The following is a 19,281-nucleotide window of genomic DNA, read 5'->3' on the forward strand; positions in this document are numbered from 1 at the left end:
AATATCCAATAAAAATAAATAAATAATCGGAAAACCATAGCATATAACACAACTGAAGCGTGACATGGAATATTTTGGCACCTTTTAAACAAATGAATGACATAAAATAGGTGTGTGTTCTCCAGACAGCACGCAACACAGTTATTTCAGCTCCTTGGAGAACGACATGGTTCAAATGAACAAAAGGAAACTTCAGTACTGTCACTAATTTATGTACTGTGCCAACACACGTGTAGAAATGTATTTAGAAATGCAATGTGTACAATTGTTACAAGTTAATTTAATACCATGTAGGGAAAAATATGAAAATGAAATGCATCCGTTATTCAAAACTACCTTTTTTGGTTGGGTAATGTTTGAGTTCGACAAAGAGTGATCCTTTAAAAATAAGGCTTCACCAGGACGACAAGCAGTGAGGCCAACCTGAATAGTAACATTTATGTTCATAGAAGACGGCCTCCATGCAGCCGAGAAACTGCGGACGATGACAGATGTTCCAAATCACTTTTGACAAAACTAACTGCTCCGACACAATTAAAAATACAATATGAATTTAGCCAAATAAGAAAGGAAAAAAAACAACAACTAATTAAAAGATAACCATGTGAAACAAGACAGCATCAGGCTAACGTTTATACATTTTAGGGATAAATACCGGAAACTGAAAGTCATTTTAAATGCGTTGCCTTACCTTCTCCTGGTTGGGTAAAGTCTGAGTTCTGCTAAAAGTGTCTCCTCCGTTAATACTGATGAGATCACCATCAACTGGTGGAAACGGTGCGGGGAAAACCACTACGTCACTCTTCAGCGTGTCTGAACTGAAACACACGTCATACTGCTGAGTAGATTTCGAGTAGGACCAGCTCCCGTCAGGGTGGGTGGTGATCATGGGGGCGCTGTAGCTGCTGAAACTGTCTGTCCTGTGGCATTTGACAGCTATTAACGTGATGAGGCTCAGCAGAAAGATCACGGACACCGACACAATGGCGATCAGCAGATAGAGGTTTAAATCAGAGAAGCTCTCCTCCTTTATGGGCACATGTCTGAACGGAGTCTGGATGTCAGCTGTGCTTTCAACCACCACCACATCAATAGACACAGTAGCTGACAGGGAGGGTTCTCCGTTATCAGAGACCAAAACCACCAAGGGGTGACTTTTCAGGTCATTGTCACTCATCCTCCTCTTAGTCCTGATTTCCCCGGGGCTGGTTCCGATCCGGAACAGCTTGTTTCCGTTGGGCTCAGACAGGTGATAAGAAAGCAGCGCATTGTATCCAGAGTCTGCGTCCACAGCCCTAATCTTTGCCACAAAGTATCCCGCTTCAGCAGAGTAGGGGATGCTCTCACTGTTCACGGAGCCGTGCTCAGAATATGGAGGAAGGATCGCGGGACTGTTGTCATTCTCATCCAGGATTAAAACATTGACGGTCACGTTGCTGCTGAGCGGAGGAACACCAGAGTCTGTGGCCTGAACTTTAAACTGGAACGTTTTTAACTCCTCGTAGTTAAAAGACTGCAGGCTGACTACATCTCCTGTCTCTGAGTTGATGTTGAACATTGTTGATAACGGCAATGAGTTTTTGTTACTTTGTAAAAATGAGTAACTCACCTGACTGTTCTGACCAACGTCAGCATCTGTTGCTGTTATAGTTTTAATAATTACTCCCACTGGACTGTTCTCGTTGACGTACACATGAATGATCTGCTCTGAAAACAGAGGTGCGTTATCATTCACGTCAGAAATGTGCATAGAAAGTAAACTCTTGTTCGAGAGTGACGGTGTTCCTTCATCAGCTGCCACTATCGTGATGTTGTAGCTCGAGACGGTCTCTCTGTCCAGCGGTCCGTCAACTAATAATGAATAATAATTTTTGTAGTTCCTTTCAAGTTTAAGAGGAACGTCATTCTTAATTTGAACATTCACGTCACCATTTTTCCCACCATCCCTGTCAAGGACCGACACGAGAGCAACTACGGTTCCTACATTCGCGTCCTCTTTCATTGACGCATGTAGTGACGTCACAGTGATCTCGGGAGCATTGTCATTTACGTCCAACACCTCTACCAAAACCTTACAGTGAGCAGCCATCGGAGGCTGTCCTTTATCACTGGCCTCGACCCGGATCTCAAAGGCTTTTTTGTCTTCGTAGTCTACTTCTCCCTTAACCGTAATGACGCCTGTTTGACGTTCAATGTCAAAGACATTAAGTACGTGATCCTGATCTTTGCTTCTTAATGAGTACATGATGTCGCCGTTTGAGCCGTCGTCTGCGTCGGTGGCGTTCACAGCCAAAACTACCGTGCCGAGTGGCGCGTTTTCGACAATTTGTGTCTTATACAGTGCTTGGCTGAATATCGGAATATTGTCGTTAATGTCTAACACAGTAATGACGAGCTGAGAGGTGCCTGATTTCGGAGGCGATCCTCCATCCACAGCCGTCAGCGTGGCGATGATCACAGACTGCTTCTCCCGGTCTAATGCTTTCTGCAGCACCAACTCAGCAGACACGCTGACGCCTGATTTATGAACTGCCAAGGAAAAATGCTCATTTTGGCTTAATTTGTAAGAGCTGAGTCCGTTTCGCCCCACGTCTGCGTCAGTTGCTTCAGATAATGTGAATTTCACTCCCGGTAACGTATTCTCTGCGACATACAAATGCTGTTGTTTGGTAGAAAATAACGGGGCATTGTCATTTACATCTGCAATGTCTATTTCAATGCGATAAAGCTTCAAAGGGTTATTTATCACGGCTTCTAGACCCACAGAGCATTTAGGTTCCTCTGCGCAGAGCTGCTCTCTGTCTATCCTCTCACTGACATACAAAACACCCGTCTTCAAATTTACCTTGAAATAATTCTTCTTCGACACGGTCACAATTTGAAACATGCGGAGTTCCAATTCCTGAAACTTAATGTTTAGGTCCTTTGCGATATTTCCAACAGGAGTCCCCGCGATCACCTCCTCTGAGACAGAATAAGAGAGCTGGCAAGACACGGTTTCCCAGTAACAATCCAGTAGAAAAACCGACAGACAAAAACAGAAATAGCTCCATCTCCGTGGCAAAGGCATGTTCCCGTCCCGACGAATGCCGACTCCCAGACACGGCCGATATTTTAGATAATGTAGCAGATGTGAGTTTTTAATAGCAAAAGACACTGCTGTGTTGGCTCCATAGTGCTCTCTTTCTAACAAAGACCGAGAAAATGTACTGCAAAGCCTGTAAAGCAAAGGTGGGGCCTCGCTGGAGCCAGGCGGATGCGCTGACTCTTGTCTCTGATGGATCAACAGCGACGCCACGTGAGAAAATAAGCAACATGCAGATCTCATTTATGGCTGTTAAAGAACATGTACTTCACCATGAAATATATGGATAGTAATTTGTTGCACTGCTGAAGAGCAAAAAGAGTTGTTCCATTTTAGCACCATGGACAGCGCTTTAACGCATGACCTGAATGTTCAGCACCTTTTTCTTCTCATTCCAAATCTCTTTATTATAGAGGCAGTCCTTTGCACGACTGAACCACGGTTCTCTATAACAAACTGTCTGCATAGCCATTTGTTTTTTTATTTGTTGTTTAGTAAAATTTAAAGTCGAAACATACAAATATAAATGTAATAAAAAAAAAAAACTATTAGACTACATTGCATATTTCCCTAGTTCCAAAACAGAAGAGCAGAAGTCCACATTATCATTTTATTCTTAGTTTTCTATAGCAAAAAACGATATAAATTGGACTATGTTGTTCTCCTGCAGAACACATTCATCTGATGTGGTGTAATCACGTACGTTTTTGTATCAATCCACATTTCCATAGAGACAGAAGTCATGCGTTTATGGACGGTCCCTCTTTTGTAATCTGAGGATTAAACCCTGGATTCCAAAACCCCTGTCCTAGTTCCATTCTGCAGAAAACATGATTTGATTTGAAAGTATTAATAATCATCACACATTGAGCCACAGTCATCTGTCCAGAATGCAATAACAACAACAACAACAACAAATAATATTAATAATAATTATAAAAGGAGGACCCTTGTGTTCCCAATTATCCTAATGCAAGGCAAAATAAAATATTACATCACACTGCGAATACACACGAACACACACACGGCCCATGCCTACGATCCAGACAGCCCAGGATGAAATTCAATGATTCATAGTTCATTAGGTAGGTCACTGTTTATACTCCACTCGCCTCTGGGAGTTAGATTCTGGATCATCACTGTTTCATACCCGGTGACACACATGGACCACTGATGCTACACAGTTCATCCAGAACTGCAGAGATAATTTATCTTTGAAGGCCATAAAGCAAACCAGGGATTCTGCTTCACATCCTGCTAACTGCTAATTAATGTTACTTTATTTTAAAAACCACTCCTTTAAAAGAATGAATTACAAAAGTCAAACAAGATTTACAATCAGCACCTGAGAGGAAAGTGATGTCTCTTTCTGAGACCATTCGAAGGAAGCACACTGTCTTATGCTGATGTATGAGATGTTAAACAAACACCTCCTCCTCCTTGATAACCAAATACTGCTCCACTGGGAAGCATCTGCAAAGGAATCAGCTCAATGATCAATAACAGTAGAAACAACAAACCATAATTGCCACACACAGACACATTATTATTACATTTTAATCAAAATTAACTAAATCAACTAAGCTAGGCACAATTTAACGCTTTATTTATAAATGTCATAATCATAAATTAATTTTAAATTCCCTGAGGTTATGATAATTTAATTTGCTAAATAATTAATAGTTAAAGTAAATAGTGGTTATCAGATCCTTGAACACAGGGAACTGTGTCCAATAGATCTAATGGTCAAAAACAACTGTGTCCTCTATTCAAGGTTTCTGTGTCATGTGATAAAGTCCACGCAGGAGCAGCAGGGATGTACCAAGTGCAACGTGATAAAAGGGGACAGAGGGAGTAGGGTGTGGTAAGAGATGGGAGGGGGTAGTACGTATTGGGGGAAGCAGTCAACAGCACTGTTTTATGCACAATCACAGCAACACCAAAGGAATAATACAACATGTCGTGTTCAAATTCAATGATCATTATATTATAACATTCTGAAAAAGAGTGTATTAATAGGCTTATATTGATCATATCCGTGTGAGTTGATGGGGGGAAGGGTGCAATTTGAACATGCTGCAAGGCAAGCGTACTCCTCCCTTCCTCCTCTCCCCTTCTGCACAGTCCTCTTATTTCCATGGAAACGCCATCTGAAGCACATGATGCATGTGTGTGCAACACACACACAGTGTCTCACAAAAGAAGCTGGATAGTGGCTTCATTTTTCCAAAGGAATGAAATAACATCTAAAATGGAATGCAGTGGATTCTGAAAAAAAGAATTATGTCCGTGTTGAATGAATCAAGTGAAATATTTGTGACAATTCCAAACATACTCCGATGCATATACCCTACGAGGCTGTCCTCAGTCAGGCTGCTCATGCGTTTGTAATGTAGCACTGCAGAGGCATATTCACTATGACAGATTGACTTCAGCAGCAGCGCCTGCTTCTCTTTCCACCCCAGAGCCCCACGAAGCGCCTGACCTTTGCAATCAGCCAGAGAGGGTATAGTGGGTTGGGCACTATACCCTCTCTGTGGTAAACGTCTCAGGAGACTATACTCACACATCTACAGTCCACATATTACATGCAGCTTCATGTGACAAGATAGATATGTCAGTGTGCCGTTTTTGTGTGCACAGGCACGGATCATAGCACAAGGGCGGCCTACTAGGTGATGAATGTAGTTAAATAAGTAGCTGTATTTGCTGTAATGAAACAGGAACACATTCTAGTGTGTTTGCATATGATTAACTCAAACTAAGTAGCACACAAAGAAGTGATGGAGATGACACTTTAAAGAGAAAGTCTAAAAAGTGAGAGGAGAAACTGGGAGATGAAAAAACACTGCAACACAGAGGAGCTTGATTGACACACACACAGTTATTTCATTAAGACCGCACAGACAGGGTGTGATATTGAAACTAGAATGGTTAAAAAAGCATTGATTAAAAATCTATTCAGCTTTTCAGATTGTGTCTGGATAAAAATAAACCTTTAAATGCAGGAAGGAGTAATAAGCATTTGTGTTATCTACGTGCAAAAGAGATATAAGCGATGTGAGAGAGAAAAACAGAAAGTCTGTTTGATAAAGTCCATCGTAGCTCACTGAGAATGTCAGGTATAACTAAATCCATGAAAAAATCTGGCCAAATCAAACAGATAACCGTTTTAGTAACATAATCAATATGTTAATAAAACAGGAGGCACACCCAGCTCTGGCAACAGCAAATATAGCAGGAAAATCTGATTGGTCAGCTAGGAAAAAAACGTGACCGTAATAGACACTCTGATTGGCTCAATGTTGTGCCTGGAGACAAAGGCAGGGTCCCATAGACCACCCCTTACACAGGGAACACCCATAATTCAATCACTATATCCTGCCTTGTATCCATGGTGATGCAGCTGCAGCATCTGCCACTGCCCCTCTCCTAACCCCTTTTTAATGAACACAGACACATTATACTGAGAACCGACATTTGTTTCTTCCCCAAATCACAACCAAAAAATAAATAAAAACAAGTTTAAAATTCAACTACATCTCATTATTTTTCTCTGTCTTTCTTCCTTATATTAACAGAAAAAGAGTGAAAATAATAATAGTAATAATATTTTGACAACAGTAACCTAGATTTGTCATTTCAGCAGAGAAGAGGGTTTGAACTCTGACTATTATCAGAATGTAAAATAGGACAGAACCCACTATCTGACTATCTGAGGATCGATACTGACACATGAGTCAAATAACAATACCAGTCAATACACTATACCACACGGGGCAACATGCTAAATGATTGAATATATTGACACACAGACGCACGTACAGCAGTAGCAATTCAATTCCAGTTTTCAGCCACAAGAGGGCGCCTTTTGATTTTTCTTATCAAAAGCAGTATCCATATAAACAGACAGATACACGTTAATGACAGAGGCATAAAATGTTACACAGTCTTACTTTAGATTACTATGCTTGCCTGCTGCATGTGTTCAATCAGTAGTACAGAAGCGCCTGCAGCCTGAGTGCCTGCCACACATTTCCTCTGCATGTGGAAATTAAACCGTCACCTCTCCCAGGTGGGAGAGGATATGTGTATGTGCCTGCACATTTTCAACTACACTGATACATATCAAAACAAAGAGGCAAATACACAGATATATTTCCATATGTCAGTATGCTTCATAGAGCTGCTTCATATGCTGCTATTTACAGGGACAAACTGCACAAACACATGACATGCCTAAACCATTGGTTATCAACACTTTCACTTATTTATGTTTTCCATACATAGGTAAACTATTCATTTTATGAATGTAGTATTGTGGGGTTTTTTGCTGCGTATTAATCATGCTGTGCTGCATAAGAAGTGCACTGCAGATGCAGGTCTGCTGCGTTGGGTCTCAGCACATTTATTTAAATATATATGAAGGGGTCTGAATAATACAGGAGAGTGCTGGTCTGCAGAGAGTCTAATGTTGGATACATGGTGTTGTGAAGTTATTCTGCTTTCCAAAGAAACCTAACTATATATATTTATATTTTATTTAGAAAAATAATGACTTGCCTACATGCTGTTGCTGCTGTTGGAATAGCAAACACCATATGTTATGCTCATGAGATTCAAAACATAAACAGCTGGAAGAAACACTAATGTGCATGCATGAAACAGCCCTGTAATAAATATTGCTTTTATGATGTCATAATAATATAATCAGTTGTTGTTGAAACCTTTTAGATATATGTTACTCTATTTGAATAAGCCTTTGGAAGTCGTCATGTGGGATCTTCTTGAGTTGCTCAACATCTCACTATATAAATGTAGAGGAGAGAGCACATTTTAGAACACCCCTCACATATTTTAACATTAAGTGGAATATATTACAACTTACAACAGACCATATATTGCATTTGCAAAGATTGCTTTCTGTGCTGTTGCCCTTTCAAAGCTACTCTTCATAGCATCATTAAGATTATTCCACCTAATCGCATTAGAGGAGCTTCATAGTAGAATTATCACCTTACACACTTTGTAGAATACCAAATTCAGGACAACTGATAATATTGAGTGTGATGGAGGTGTGGAGGGAATGTTCTGACATGCTTTTCTTATTTAAAACACTTGACAGATTCGTGATAATGTTTAGACGTTTTGAAAACATTGGGTGCAATTCATAAATACATTATATGGATTTAAATCTATTGTAATGGGATCAAAAAGCTTACATTCACGTCAATTTGATTGTACAAACATGCCTATTTTACTGTTCACTAAGCATATTCCTAACAACTCACACATACTTTTGTTCCATACTGACTGACAGTATCAGTACTGTCAGTCCGGCACACAACTCCATTTCACAGCTGGATGACAATCCAAAATGAATTAGGATTAAGATGAGCATCAGTGAGAAAACAAGGATTTAGGAAGCAATTATACTGCAGTCTTATCACAAAAACCTCATTTACATGAATATGCAAACAAGCAAATTAAACTATGCTCATTATTCTGGAATCATCTCTTCATTCCTTTGTTTTTGCACAGATTTTCTCCGTTACAAACTAAAAACTTATTTTACCTTCATTAACTATAATGTGATATTTAGTGCATTCATTCATATATCTACTGTAGGCAGTCCAGTTAGGTGTGTATGATAAATGTATTTTTGATGTTCTTTTAATTATCATTTAAAATAGGACACCATGTCTGATCCATTTATCTGCTATTAAAAGTATGATATCTAAACTTTCAGGCTAAACACATAAATCATGATGGAAAGGTACCGGTAAGGCCCTGATCCCTAGACTACATCTCTTTACAAACTTACATTAAAAGAATGACTCATTCATATAAATCCAAAGCACAGTAGAACACAATCGTGCATTTTCCATTAATCAGTATGCAGTTCTACCCAATCATCATTACCGTATTACCATAGTATGACCTGAAATAAAAATACTCAAACTGATGCTTGCATAAAGCCCAAGGCAACACTCCAAAAATAATAGAGCTTCAAGATATAAACAGACATGATAAAATAAGTGCTGTCAATTAAGCAGTTAACAAAATGTGATAAGTGGCATATGTCAATCCTATAATGAGTGCATACAATATGATATCAACTCAACAAAGCATACAGCCAATACAGTATTGTAAATTATCACCCCAGAATACAATCAGTCATCACCTCAAATCCTATTTTTAAATCAGAGTAAAAATACCTGAAACAACCACCATCTTAATAAACTGAACTGAGCAAAATAGGTCACTTTTCATTTTATTTAATTATTCATTGATTTCAACACAAAGGTAAATATGGATAATGTTGTTCTTCTCAGCAACACATATGTGATATCATGTATATATGAGCATGGAATATCTAAGTGCAAAACAGGCACCAACTGATATGTAAACTAAATGGGAGTGAACGTTGCAAATGAATTAGTCTATTCTCTGAATAAGTCATATTCTGAGTTCACATATAGGACATGCACACAGGCACACTGTCACTCCGATTGCTGATTGCTTTGCCTTTAGGCTTTTAGCCAGTGGCCTTAAATCATTGCATCCCACAGTGTAAGGATTAGACAGAGAAAGGGGAAGGTCCTTTGACATATTAATATTTACTCACAGCTCCATAAAGTGGAATAGAGGAGTATCTGTTCTTCGTAAGAGAGGGGAGACTATGAACAGACTGAAAAAAAAAAAAACAACAACAAGGGAGCAGGATTAAAACAGGTCTGCCATTTTCTACTACCTTGCAGTAGCATACAGACAGAAGGGGGCATAAACTCAAGTATATTGGCAGAGGACATCAGGAAGAGGAGAGGGATGAAGAACACCAGAAAAATGAAGCTATCGGTGTCAGCATGAGAATGAAGGTATATGAAAACAATAAGCTGAGTAGTAGATGTAAGTAAGGAAAGAAAAAGTACATGATGAAGATGAGAAGGAAAGCATATGAAGCTGGAGGAGAGTGGGGTAAAGATAACAAGAACAAAGGCAGACTAAGAACGAGAGTGAGATTCAGTCGGTGGGAGGACAGAGTAAGATATGAGTCAGAGTTACAGCAGCACTCATCTTCCACGCCCATGTCTCATTGTTTTATTCATACACTGCACCCACTAGATCATGAAACATGTAGGACAGTCACCAACACAACACATTTCATTTCATTTGTCTGAGATTCCAGGGCATCACTTAACCAAATCTCCCTAATAAAAGTATAAAGTAAAATCGTAAATGCTGTGGTTTCTGGTTTCTTCTTTCGCTGACAGATGGTTCAACTAAAAATAAAACCAGCAGGCCAACTTCACACACACACACACACACAAAAGAAATGCTGTGAGTGGGAGATGAGAAGAGTCACACTGCAAGCAGCTCACTTAATCAAAATCACATGAATGACCAGAGTGAGACTCATGGGATTCAGACCATTTTAACTCTAAGAAGAATGTTGAGAAGAAATGTCAGGCAGTGGCCTCAGTGTAAAAAACAGGCTCTCTCTCTCTCTCTCTCTCTCTCTGCATCTACGTTGCAGTCATGTCACAACACATATGCTAACAGTACAGTTGTTCCTCCAATGTCCTCTTATTTACATACATAAAGAGAAATAGCTTTAAAAAAGAAACTTAATGATTCATAGAGGGCCAAGCATGTCATCCTTAAAACTCAAGGTGAAACTTGAAATTCCCCTCGAAATCCATACAGTTCCGTCAATACCACGTATACACAGCTTATTGTTTCAACAGTCAGAAAGTCAAAGCCATGAGACTGCACTTGTTAAATCAAGGCCAAGCAATTATCCAGCATGATTAGTGAGGGCATTAGGCTCGGGGGGGAATAGCCACAGGGGAGGAGGAGCCCTGTGACTAGAGCCTGGGTTCCTCTCACAGCCAACATCTGATCCAATCCAAGTGTGAACAGGCATAAATACAGCATGCACCACGAGTGGATGGCGACTGTGACCATATCACGCATCTCCCCCACAGCGAGCAGTGTAGGGATACCACTGCAAGAGGACAATCCTCTTACCATGGCTGCATCCAAAATCTAAGCCACTGGGTCTAGAGTTCCCTCAGTCATTCATACATTCATTAAATCAGACGTAACCTCTAACACATGCATAACCTATAGCATCCCTTAAATCTGCGTCTGAGGGTGCTGGACATGTTAAATTAGGTGAATTTAAAATGGATATTAACCAACTGTGTGTTGATTATTTTTCCACTTAATGACAGTCTGTCTTTTCTCTGACCCTGAGTCAAGTTCAATCCTGCAGACATGCAGTGATGCCTCAAGTACAGTAGCAGATGTTATGGCTGTGAGCACTGGCTTTGAACATGAGCAGTGCAGACGCACATCTGGTCAGATCCCTGTTGATTCAGAAACAACAACAAAAATAATAATTATGTGAGTTATAGCGGTAGCTGCATGGTTGTTATACTTGCATGTAATTAATCATCATTTATAGGCTCAGTCGACATAAGGCAGGACAGGAAATTAACATAACACAGCACACTGAGCTGAACGCATGTTAAACAGCAATACGTTACAATGACACAGGAAGCTCATGCGCACAAATGATTTTCATTAATTATTAGTGCTCATATAGGACTCGCCCTTGTTAACATGCTGGAAGAAGGTCTCGTGGCTTCAATTCAGCTACAGTGGATTCTCAAATGAGGGTAGCAATGTCTAATGTATAGGGTGCATCCGCACCGCCATGAGTCAATGGACTGACACATCATGAAGTGGATGGCTTATATAATGGAGTGGTGGAGAGGACAAAGGGTCAAACCCACTCACATGATATCAGGCTTGAAAGGGAGAAAAGGAGTAAGACAGAAAGATGTAGTGATTTCAAAGATAAATAGAACCTATTGAATTACAAGCCTGTCTTTTACTTGGGTTTATGCTCTGGAACCACAGAAGCCAGAGCTGCTTCTGGGACATGTCCACAAATAATCTATGTATTTATCTCTTTTTTTCTGATATCCAGGTTTGATCCATATACTTATAAGAAATGACTAACGTTTATCAGTTCACACCAGAGCTGCACTGAATTACGTCGTAGTGTTCTGTGATTGCAAAACACTCCGCGTTCACTGTCCAGAACCTCCCAGATATGTACAAGCAGTCCATTGAGTATGTGCTCTATGAAAGCTCCTCTGTATGCTGTCATCTGTGTTGACAATATCCCAAGTCACAAGGAAGTCATCCCATAAACAGGAAAAGTTGAAAATAGACACTTAGTCATTAATGATCTCTATGTATGCATCAATAGATGCAGATAGATCATTAGTAAACTATTCTAAATCATTGAGGCAAATACAGATCTTATTTGGGACAGTAGAAGAGAACTAAATACAGCAGTTTGTTTAACTACATTACAATTTCAAGATAATATTGAACAAATAAAGAAGATAAGTCACTTCCCATCCTCCATATTCACTTATCCGTATCTGCTTGATTCGTGAAAATTAACACCCATGTCAGACTTCCCAAATGTAAGTGATAAAGAGACAGCAAAAAGAGGAGCAGAATAGATGGACACTTAGAGCATGCAATGGCCAATATCAGAAACAAGAGTGCTAAAAACAATGGGCCAACATATTGGCAGAAACAACCATAGATTCATTAAATATAATAAACAGTACAATGAGCTGGAGAGACTGGACTCTCAGTAGTTTTATTTAGTATCAGTATTGTGCAATATTAAACATATTTATTAGCGTTTTAATTCCAAACAGTCAAAGAAAAGCAAGTGGCAATCATGAAATAAATTGACTTCCTACATATTCTCTTCATGCATTTTTTCTTGTCCTTTACATGTCTCCCCCTCTCTATCCACCCACCGCTTTTCTTCTGTGAAAGTGCCTTACAATAAGGTGGATTAGCCCTATGAGAGTATGTGTGAAGTGTCGTGTTTCTGCACAGCTATGAGCACAAGCATGTGTGTGCAAAGTGTGGAGATTAAGATAGTAGCTGTTTTGCTTTTGCACTGCTGTGTACCGAAATTAGATTAACATCATTGCTGCTGACCTCAATGTGAGCGGCACCATCCTCCAGTGAAACTGCGGCAGTAAGAGAGAATGTGCCCTACTGACACACAGCAGCAAGCTGCAGCGTCCACTGCCACAACCCCACAGGCATGAAGCACAGCAATGTGGAGGAAGAGAGCATGCGGCGGAATAAGACAGCTAGACTGCAGAACAAAAGATGGAGGATGATGGTGAGACAAAAAAAAGGCAGCGTATGAAAATGGAAACAAAGTATAGAGACATATCAGCGTAAAAAGGAGGCCAATAGTGGGAAGGGGGAGGGGAAATTGAGAGGAAGAGAAGAGGAATGGTGGAGGGAAGGGATGTGGAGATCAGTAAAACAGAGCAGGCAGAATACAAGTGGAACACATTGTTCCAGACTGACTTTCATATTGCAGCATCTATCCGAAAAGATATACTGCATACGGGACACATTAAAATAGAGCATATCCAGAAATTTGGATAATGGAGTTAGGTATGTGCATTTAGAAAAAAACTGAAATTAAGAGAAAGAGTGGCAGGAGAACCAACAGCACATATATGCACCCCTGCTGTACCAGCTGTGTCTCCTCTCTTTGACACACTGCTTGCCCTGTTATTTTCCCTCCTGATGCCTCTGCATGCAGTTCAATAAGGAAAACACTCTTACCCATGCAACGACTACACACCCAGACACACAAAACAAGGGGCGTGGCACTGGGAAGGTTTTCAGTGGAGACACTCGGCATGCAAACACAATTGCACTGATCCGCTGAACCACCCAAGCAGACAAAGAAACTGGAGCAAACAGCCACACCCCCCCCCCCCCCCCCCAACGGATGCGAGCAGGCAGAGTGAATTTATATTATGATGCTGTATGTACTGTACAGTGGTCCTCTCATGCAGCGATGCATTGATTCAAGCCACCTCCCATGTGCTTGCATTGTGACTGCAGCTGCTCCGCTTGTATTTCACATCACCCCTCCTCTCTCAATAAAAATATCACGGCAATGTAAAAGCAGAGTGATATACAGTTCAGTAAAGACAGCTCTTTGTCACAGTGAAATGGGAGAGGATCAGTGTTTACCAACGTCACCAGACACTTTTTAGGTTCAATGTGATGCACTCATGTTTCATCACATCATTATATATTGTTTTGGCATCTGCTGTCCAGGCACAGCTTAGCACTGCGAGATGCTTCACACACATGCACACGTGAAATAAGTGTGAACTTACAGAGGCAGTCATTGCTGTCTAATATAGCAGTGAAAAAAACTGGATCTAGGAGGTACAGAGACACCGCTCATCTTCTTCACGATGCACAACTACTGTCTTACTGAGCTGATCCTTTTTCTTCTTACATTTACCCCACTCTGGTCTGCAGCTTGTGCTCAGTGGGTCAACATATGCATTCAGCCTTTCAATAAAGGCACATTTTATGACAATCTGAAATACATGCTCGCCTCAGACTGATTTTTTAGATGCAAAATCAAATGTTGACCCAGTTATTTGAGAGAAAAGATCATCCCCATGCTAAAAAAATATCTGATTGGAAGCTCAACATTTCCTGCCTTGGCTTCGGCTTTCATTTCTGCACCATCTGCTGCCTGATTTATTATAGAGACTTCGCTCACATAATCCATGTATTTCTTTCTCAATAAACCCATTTCCATTAACTATTGTGAGGTGTCTATATATGAACCATACAGAAACCGCTTCCCCTTCCCCCCATTCGACGGCTCCCTTCCTCCTCTTCCACTGCTGTTGCTAAGACGGCTGAGAGCAAGCAGAGAGGAGGATCTTCTCATGTGTTGCTATGGGCAACACATGTGTTCAAGAGAGAGTCAGCCCATATACCAAGCATGCAGATCTTCATGTTAGAAAATGTGACCTATTTTTTAGTCAGACGGAAGGAAACTGTTTGCATTCTATTTTTTTTTAATCAATGCTTTTTTTTTATATCACTGTTTCTTGTTTTTCATATTCAAAGCACAAACAGCCATTTGAAATAAAAAAAATACTGAAAATCAATTGTTTGCAGTGTAGCTTAGCTTCTCAACAATGTAGATGAGAAGCTAAATATCCAAACTCCACCTGAGTAGCTGTATATTGTTATTCACGGCACACCAGCATCTCTTTCTATGTTGTGGCTGCAGTCATTCATGGCCCACCAAAGCATTTCAACCACACCAGCGTGCCCAGACCTCCATCAGTAAGTCTCTTGACATGCAACAACCCTAATAGGCAGATGACGAGAACAATAGCATGCACAACTTTGTGAAACACAAAAATCTTCATTTCAATATTGAGAGTTTGAAACTTGAGAAATAAATTATGTTAATTGTAGTAAAACTAAGCTCAGGCTGTTTGTGAGCAGATTCATAGCTCAAATAATTCAAGCTTCAAACTTACTTCTGGGAACAACAAATCACGTACATAATGATAGCAAAATAGTGTGTGGGGGAGTTTAGGTCAGTAAAAAATACCACTTGCCACTGGATATGCTTGCTTATTTCACAGTGTCAGCCACCAAACGAATTAGGCATTTATAATCTATAACAGCCAAGTTTATCATCAATGATGACAGCACCATATATAGCATGCAATATGTACAGTGCAGTTTAAATTATCAACAGCTAAAGTCAGTCAGTGAACTGAGGACATTGTTCTCAGTTGTCTCACTGTAAGGGAAATACAGTAACATTAAGTAAAGTAATCCTCCAATATAATCAGTATAAAGTCATCTATTTACTTAAGAAGAAAAAAATCACAATATTTTTTGTTCCAAAATGCAACTTTGTCGTCACTGTCACAAGAAAGGTATGATTTATCTCGATGTCTGAAGGCCTAATTTAACATATATTTCACAATACTTTTAACCACATTTATCCATATCCACAACAAAATAACTATATTTCACGAGGCTGTAATGGAATTTTTGTATTCTTTTTTTTAGTAGATTTGGATAATGGCAGCACATGAACTTGCAAACTGCAACCCATTATATTATATTACCGGTGTAGATCATGCAGTATATATTATATTATATTATGACTCAATTACATCCCCGGGCTCAGTGTGAACAAACCATATTAACACCTGTGAACCAACAACTTGACTCAAGTCTCATAACACTCAACCTGTTCATTTTTACAGCTTTATGAGATACAGATCAGGTTCTGTATCTCATGTGTCACAAGCTCTCATACCAAAACTGTATTTCAGCATTGCTGACATAGATTATCATTAATTCCAGTGATCTTTCTTACCTCTTCAGAAGTGAGTCTCCTGTCAGGGAGCACCAGAGTGTTAGCCTGGCTGCCCGGTACAATCGTAGATCCAACACTCATCCTGGGTCCAACTAACATGTAGCGTTTGTCTCCAGATCTGTACTGGATGCTGTGACACATTGTCCCATCATAATTAGTCTCTGGGAGATATTTAGAAGTATAGTCGGTGCTTTTTGAACACTGCATTGCAATCAGCACGATGATACTGATGAGAAAAAGAACTGAAACTGAGCCCAAAGTTATCATCAGATAAAGAGTCACATTATTCTCCTCCTCATCCGTTGCAGAACTTTGAACATCAGAAGCAGCAAAAGGCTCTTTGGGCTCCACAACTTTGACAATCACAGTAGCTGTTGCTGAGAGGGAAACGTTCCCATTGTCTTTCACCAGTATGACCAGTTTGTGCTCGGCCTCGTCTGTCTCTGTGAGTGAGCGAAGTGTTCTGATCCGTCCTGTATAGCGGTCCAGACCAAAGAGACTGTGGTCAGAGACCTCCTGCAGTGAAAACAGCAACCAGCCGTTATATCCTATATCAGCGTCGTAGGCTCTGACTTTAGTCACCAAGTGTCCTGCGTTCACGTTGCGGGGAATCTCCTCCACACCTTCAGCAGAACCGTTGGAGCTGACTGGATACAGGATGACTGGAGCGTTGTCGTTCTGATCCAGAATGAACACGTTCACTGTGACGTTGCTGCTCAGTGACGGAGTTCCAGAATCCGTGGCGACAACTTGGAACCGGAACGTTTTCAGGGTCTCAAAGTCAAAACTTTTTAGTGCAAAAATTTCACCATTTTCAGAGTTGATGTTCAGAAATGATGTAATTGTTTTGTCTTCAGCTCGGTCTCTCAGAATGTTATACGATATGAGAGCATTATCACCCTCATCATAATCCTGAGCACTCACCGAAAACAAAGGGCCTCCTGCAGCATTATTCTCACTAACATAAAACGCATGCAACCTTGATGGAAAGTCTGGACTGTTATCATTCACATCTGATATGGTTACACTTATTATCCTCTGAGATGACAGCGGTTGTTCATTACCGTCTTTAGCTATTATTGCTATATCATAGTAAGACTGACGTTCTCGATCCAGCACTGATTTGGTGACTATGGAATACATATTTTCTTGTAAAGACGGTGCTAAAATAAAGGGTCCATCTTCACTTATGTAACAGATTACTTTACCATTTACACCTGAATCATTGTCATTCACACTTATCAATGCTACCGTTGTTCCAGGTTTGGAGTCTTCAGGAATTGCTTTTGAAAAGGACGTCACCTCAATCTCAGGTGCGTTATCGTTCACGTCCACAATAGTTATTAAAACACTTTTTTCTGTTGCTAGGGGGACTGTCCCTTTATCAGACGCTTTTATATCAATTTCATACCTGTCTTTTACTTCAAAATCAATCAACCCTTTAACAATAATCTCGCCCGTTTTAGCATCAACTTCAAAAAGTTTGCGTAATTTATTATTCACATTATTGCCGAATGAATAAATCACCTCCCCATTCATGCCATCGTCTAAATCTGTAGCGTTGACTTGCATGATAGTTGTGCCAATTGGTGCATTTTCATTAAGAACTGCTGCGTATAAGTCTTTAGCAAAAACGGGCATATTATCATTCACATCTAAAACATTAACAATAATTGCCATGGTTCCTGAGCGGGCAGGTTTGCCTCCATCAACGGCCGTCAGCAGTAAACTGTGACTTCTTGCGGTCTCTTTGTCCAGCGCTTTATGCAAATACAGACCAGGAATTTTCCCATCTTCTCCTCTATCCTTCACCTCGAGGCGAAAATGATCATTTTGACTGAGCTTGTACAGCTGAATAGAATACATGTTACTGTCTGGATCACGGGCGCCTTCGAGCTGGAATCGCGCTCCGGGTAAAGCGGATTCTGATATCTCCAAAGTCGTTTCGTTGTCAGAAAAGGTGGGCGCGTAATCGTTCACGTCCAAAACCTCAACGGCGACGTAATGCACCTCCAATGGGGTTTCCAGAACAGTCTTTAAGTTGATAATGCAGGTACTGGTCCGTTCGCACACCTCTTCCCTGTCTATTTTCCGGTTAACGTGCAAGATGCCATCGTTATTCATTCGAAACAGCTGGGGCTCCGTGGACCCTGAAACAATGCGAAATCCTCGCGCATTTAAAGCGCTGACGTGCAGCCCTAAATCCTTAGCGATATTTCCGACAACAGCTCCCACCGCTTGCTCCTCGGGGATAGAATATCGTAGCTGCGCCGAGGCAATGTTAAAAGTCAGGTTGAAGGAAACAATGACAAAGACGAGACGCTCCAACCAAGCTCTTCGTCCTCGACGTGCCATATTGGATGAAAAAAAATAATATATGGATTTCAGGGGCAGGAATTACTCTAGAACCATTATCTTAAACCAAAGATAACAAATGCCCGATATCACACAAAAGCGCAAAAGATACCGACGGCCGAATCAAGCGCTTCAAGCCGCAACGCCTGAAAGCGCAAATCGACCCTGTTTTTTCGATAGAGCTGCAAAAGACTGACGTATAAAAGGAGAATCGAGGGTCGTTCATTTTCAAAAGCAGTGACACCACGCGAGCTGACGGTACAATGCAGAAACAAATGTCCACATATTCATATTTTCTGTGGCTGCCGCAGTGACTGAAAGTCGTCACTATACCTGCTCATTGTGAAACATTAAAGGAAAATGTGAACTCTGTTTCAGAATCATGGAATGGGCAGGCAATATACCAGGTTAAGTATAATAGTATGTTTTTTTTTATTCTAGCTTCCTAAATAAACATGACAGAAATGACAAATGATTGAGAAATATGTGTTAACCAATGTTAGCAGCTGTTGGATTTGTTCATATTTTTAAAATTCAATTTGCTTTAATTAAT

At 40.4% G+C, this 19,281-nt stretch overlaps 2 protein-coding genes across 2 annotated transcripts; both read right to left on the reverse strand.

Annotated features, from left to right (window-relative positions):
* Nucleotides 1–394: 394 nt before the first annotated feature.
* LOC137914240 (protocadherin alpha-3-like) lies at nt 395–5,036 on the reverse strand (the record flags this gene model as incomplete). The annotated part of the gene is made up of 3 exons (XM_068757843.1): nt 395–475; nt 692–2,996; nt 5,008–5,036. Coding segments are annotated over 3 exons (2,415 nt in total), but the record flags the coding sequence as incomplete, so codon positions are not given.
* An 11,187-nt stretch (nt 5,037–16,223) lies between these two features.
* LOC137914241 (protocadherin gamma-A11-like) lies at nt 16,224–18,728 on the reverse strand. Its single transcript, XM_068757844.1, has 2 exons — nt 16,374–18,728; nt 16,224–16,244 (listed from the first exon to the last, which is right to left on the reverse strand). The coding sequence occupies exons 1-2, from the start codon at nt 18,726–18,728 to the stop codon at nt 16,224–16,226; spliced, it is 2,376 nt and encodes a 791-aa protein (XP_068613945.1).
* Between the last annotated feature and the right edge of the window lie 553 nt (nt 18,729–19,281).

Source organism: Brachionichthys hirsutus, unplaced genomic scaffold, assembly GCF_040956055.1.
Source record: "Brachionichthys hirsutus isolate HB-005 unplaced genomic scaffold, CSIRO-AGI_Bhir_v1 contig_1476, whole genome shotgun sequence".
NCBI classification, from domain to species: domain Eukaryota; kingdom Metazoa; phylum Chordata; class Actinopteri; order Lophiiformes; family Brachionichthyidae; genus Brachionichthys; species Brachionichthys hirsutus.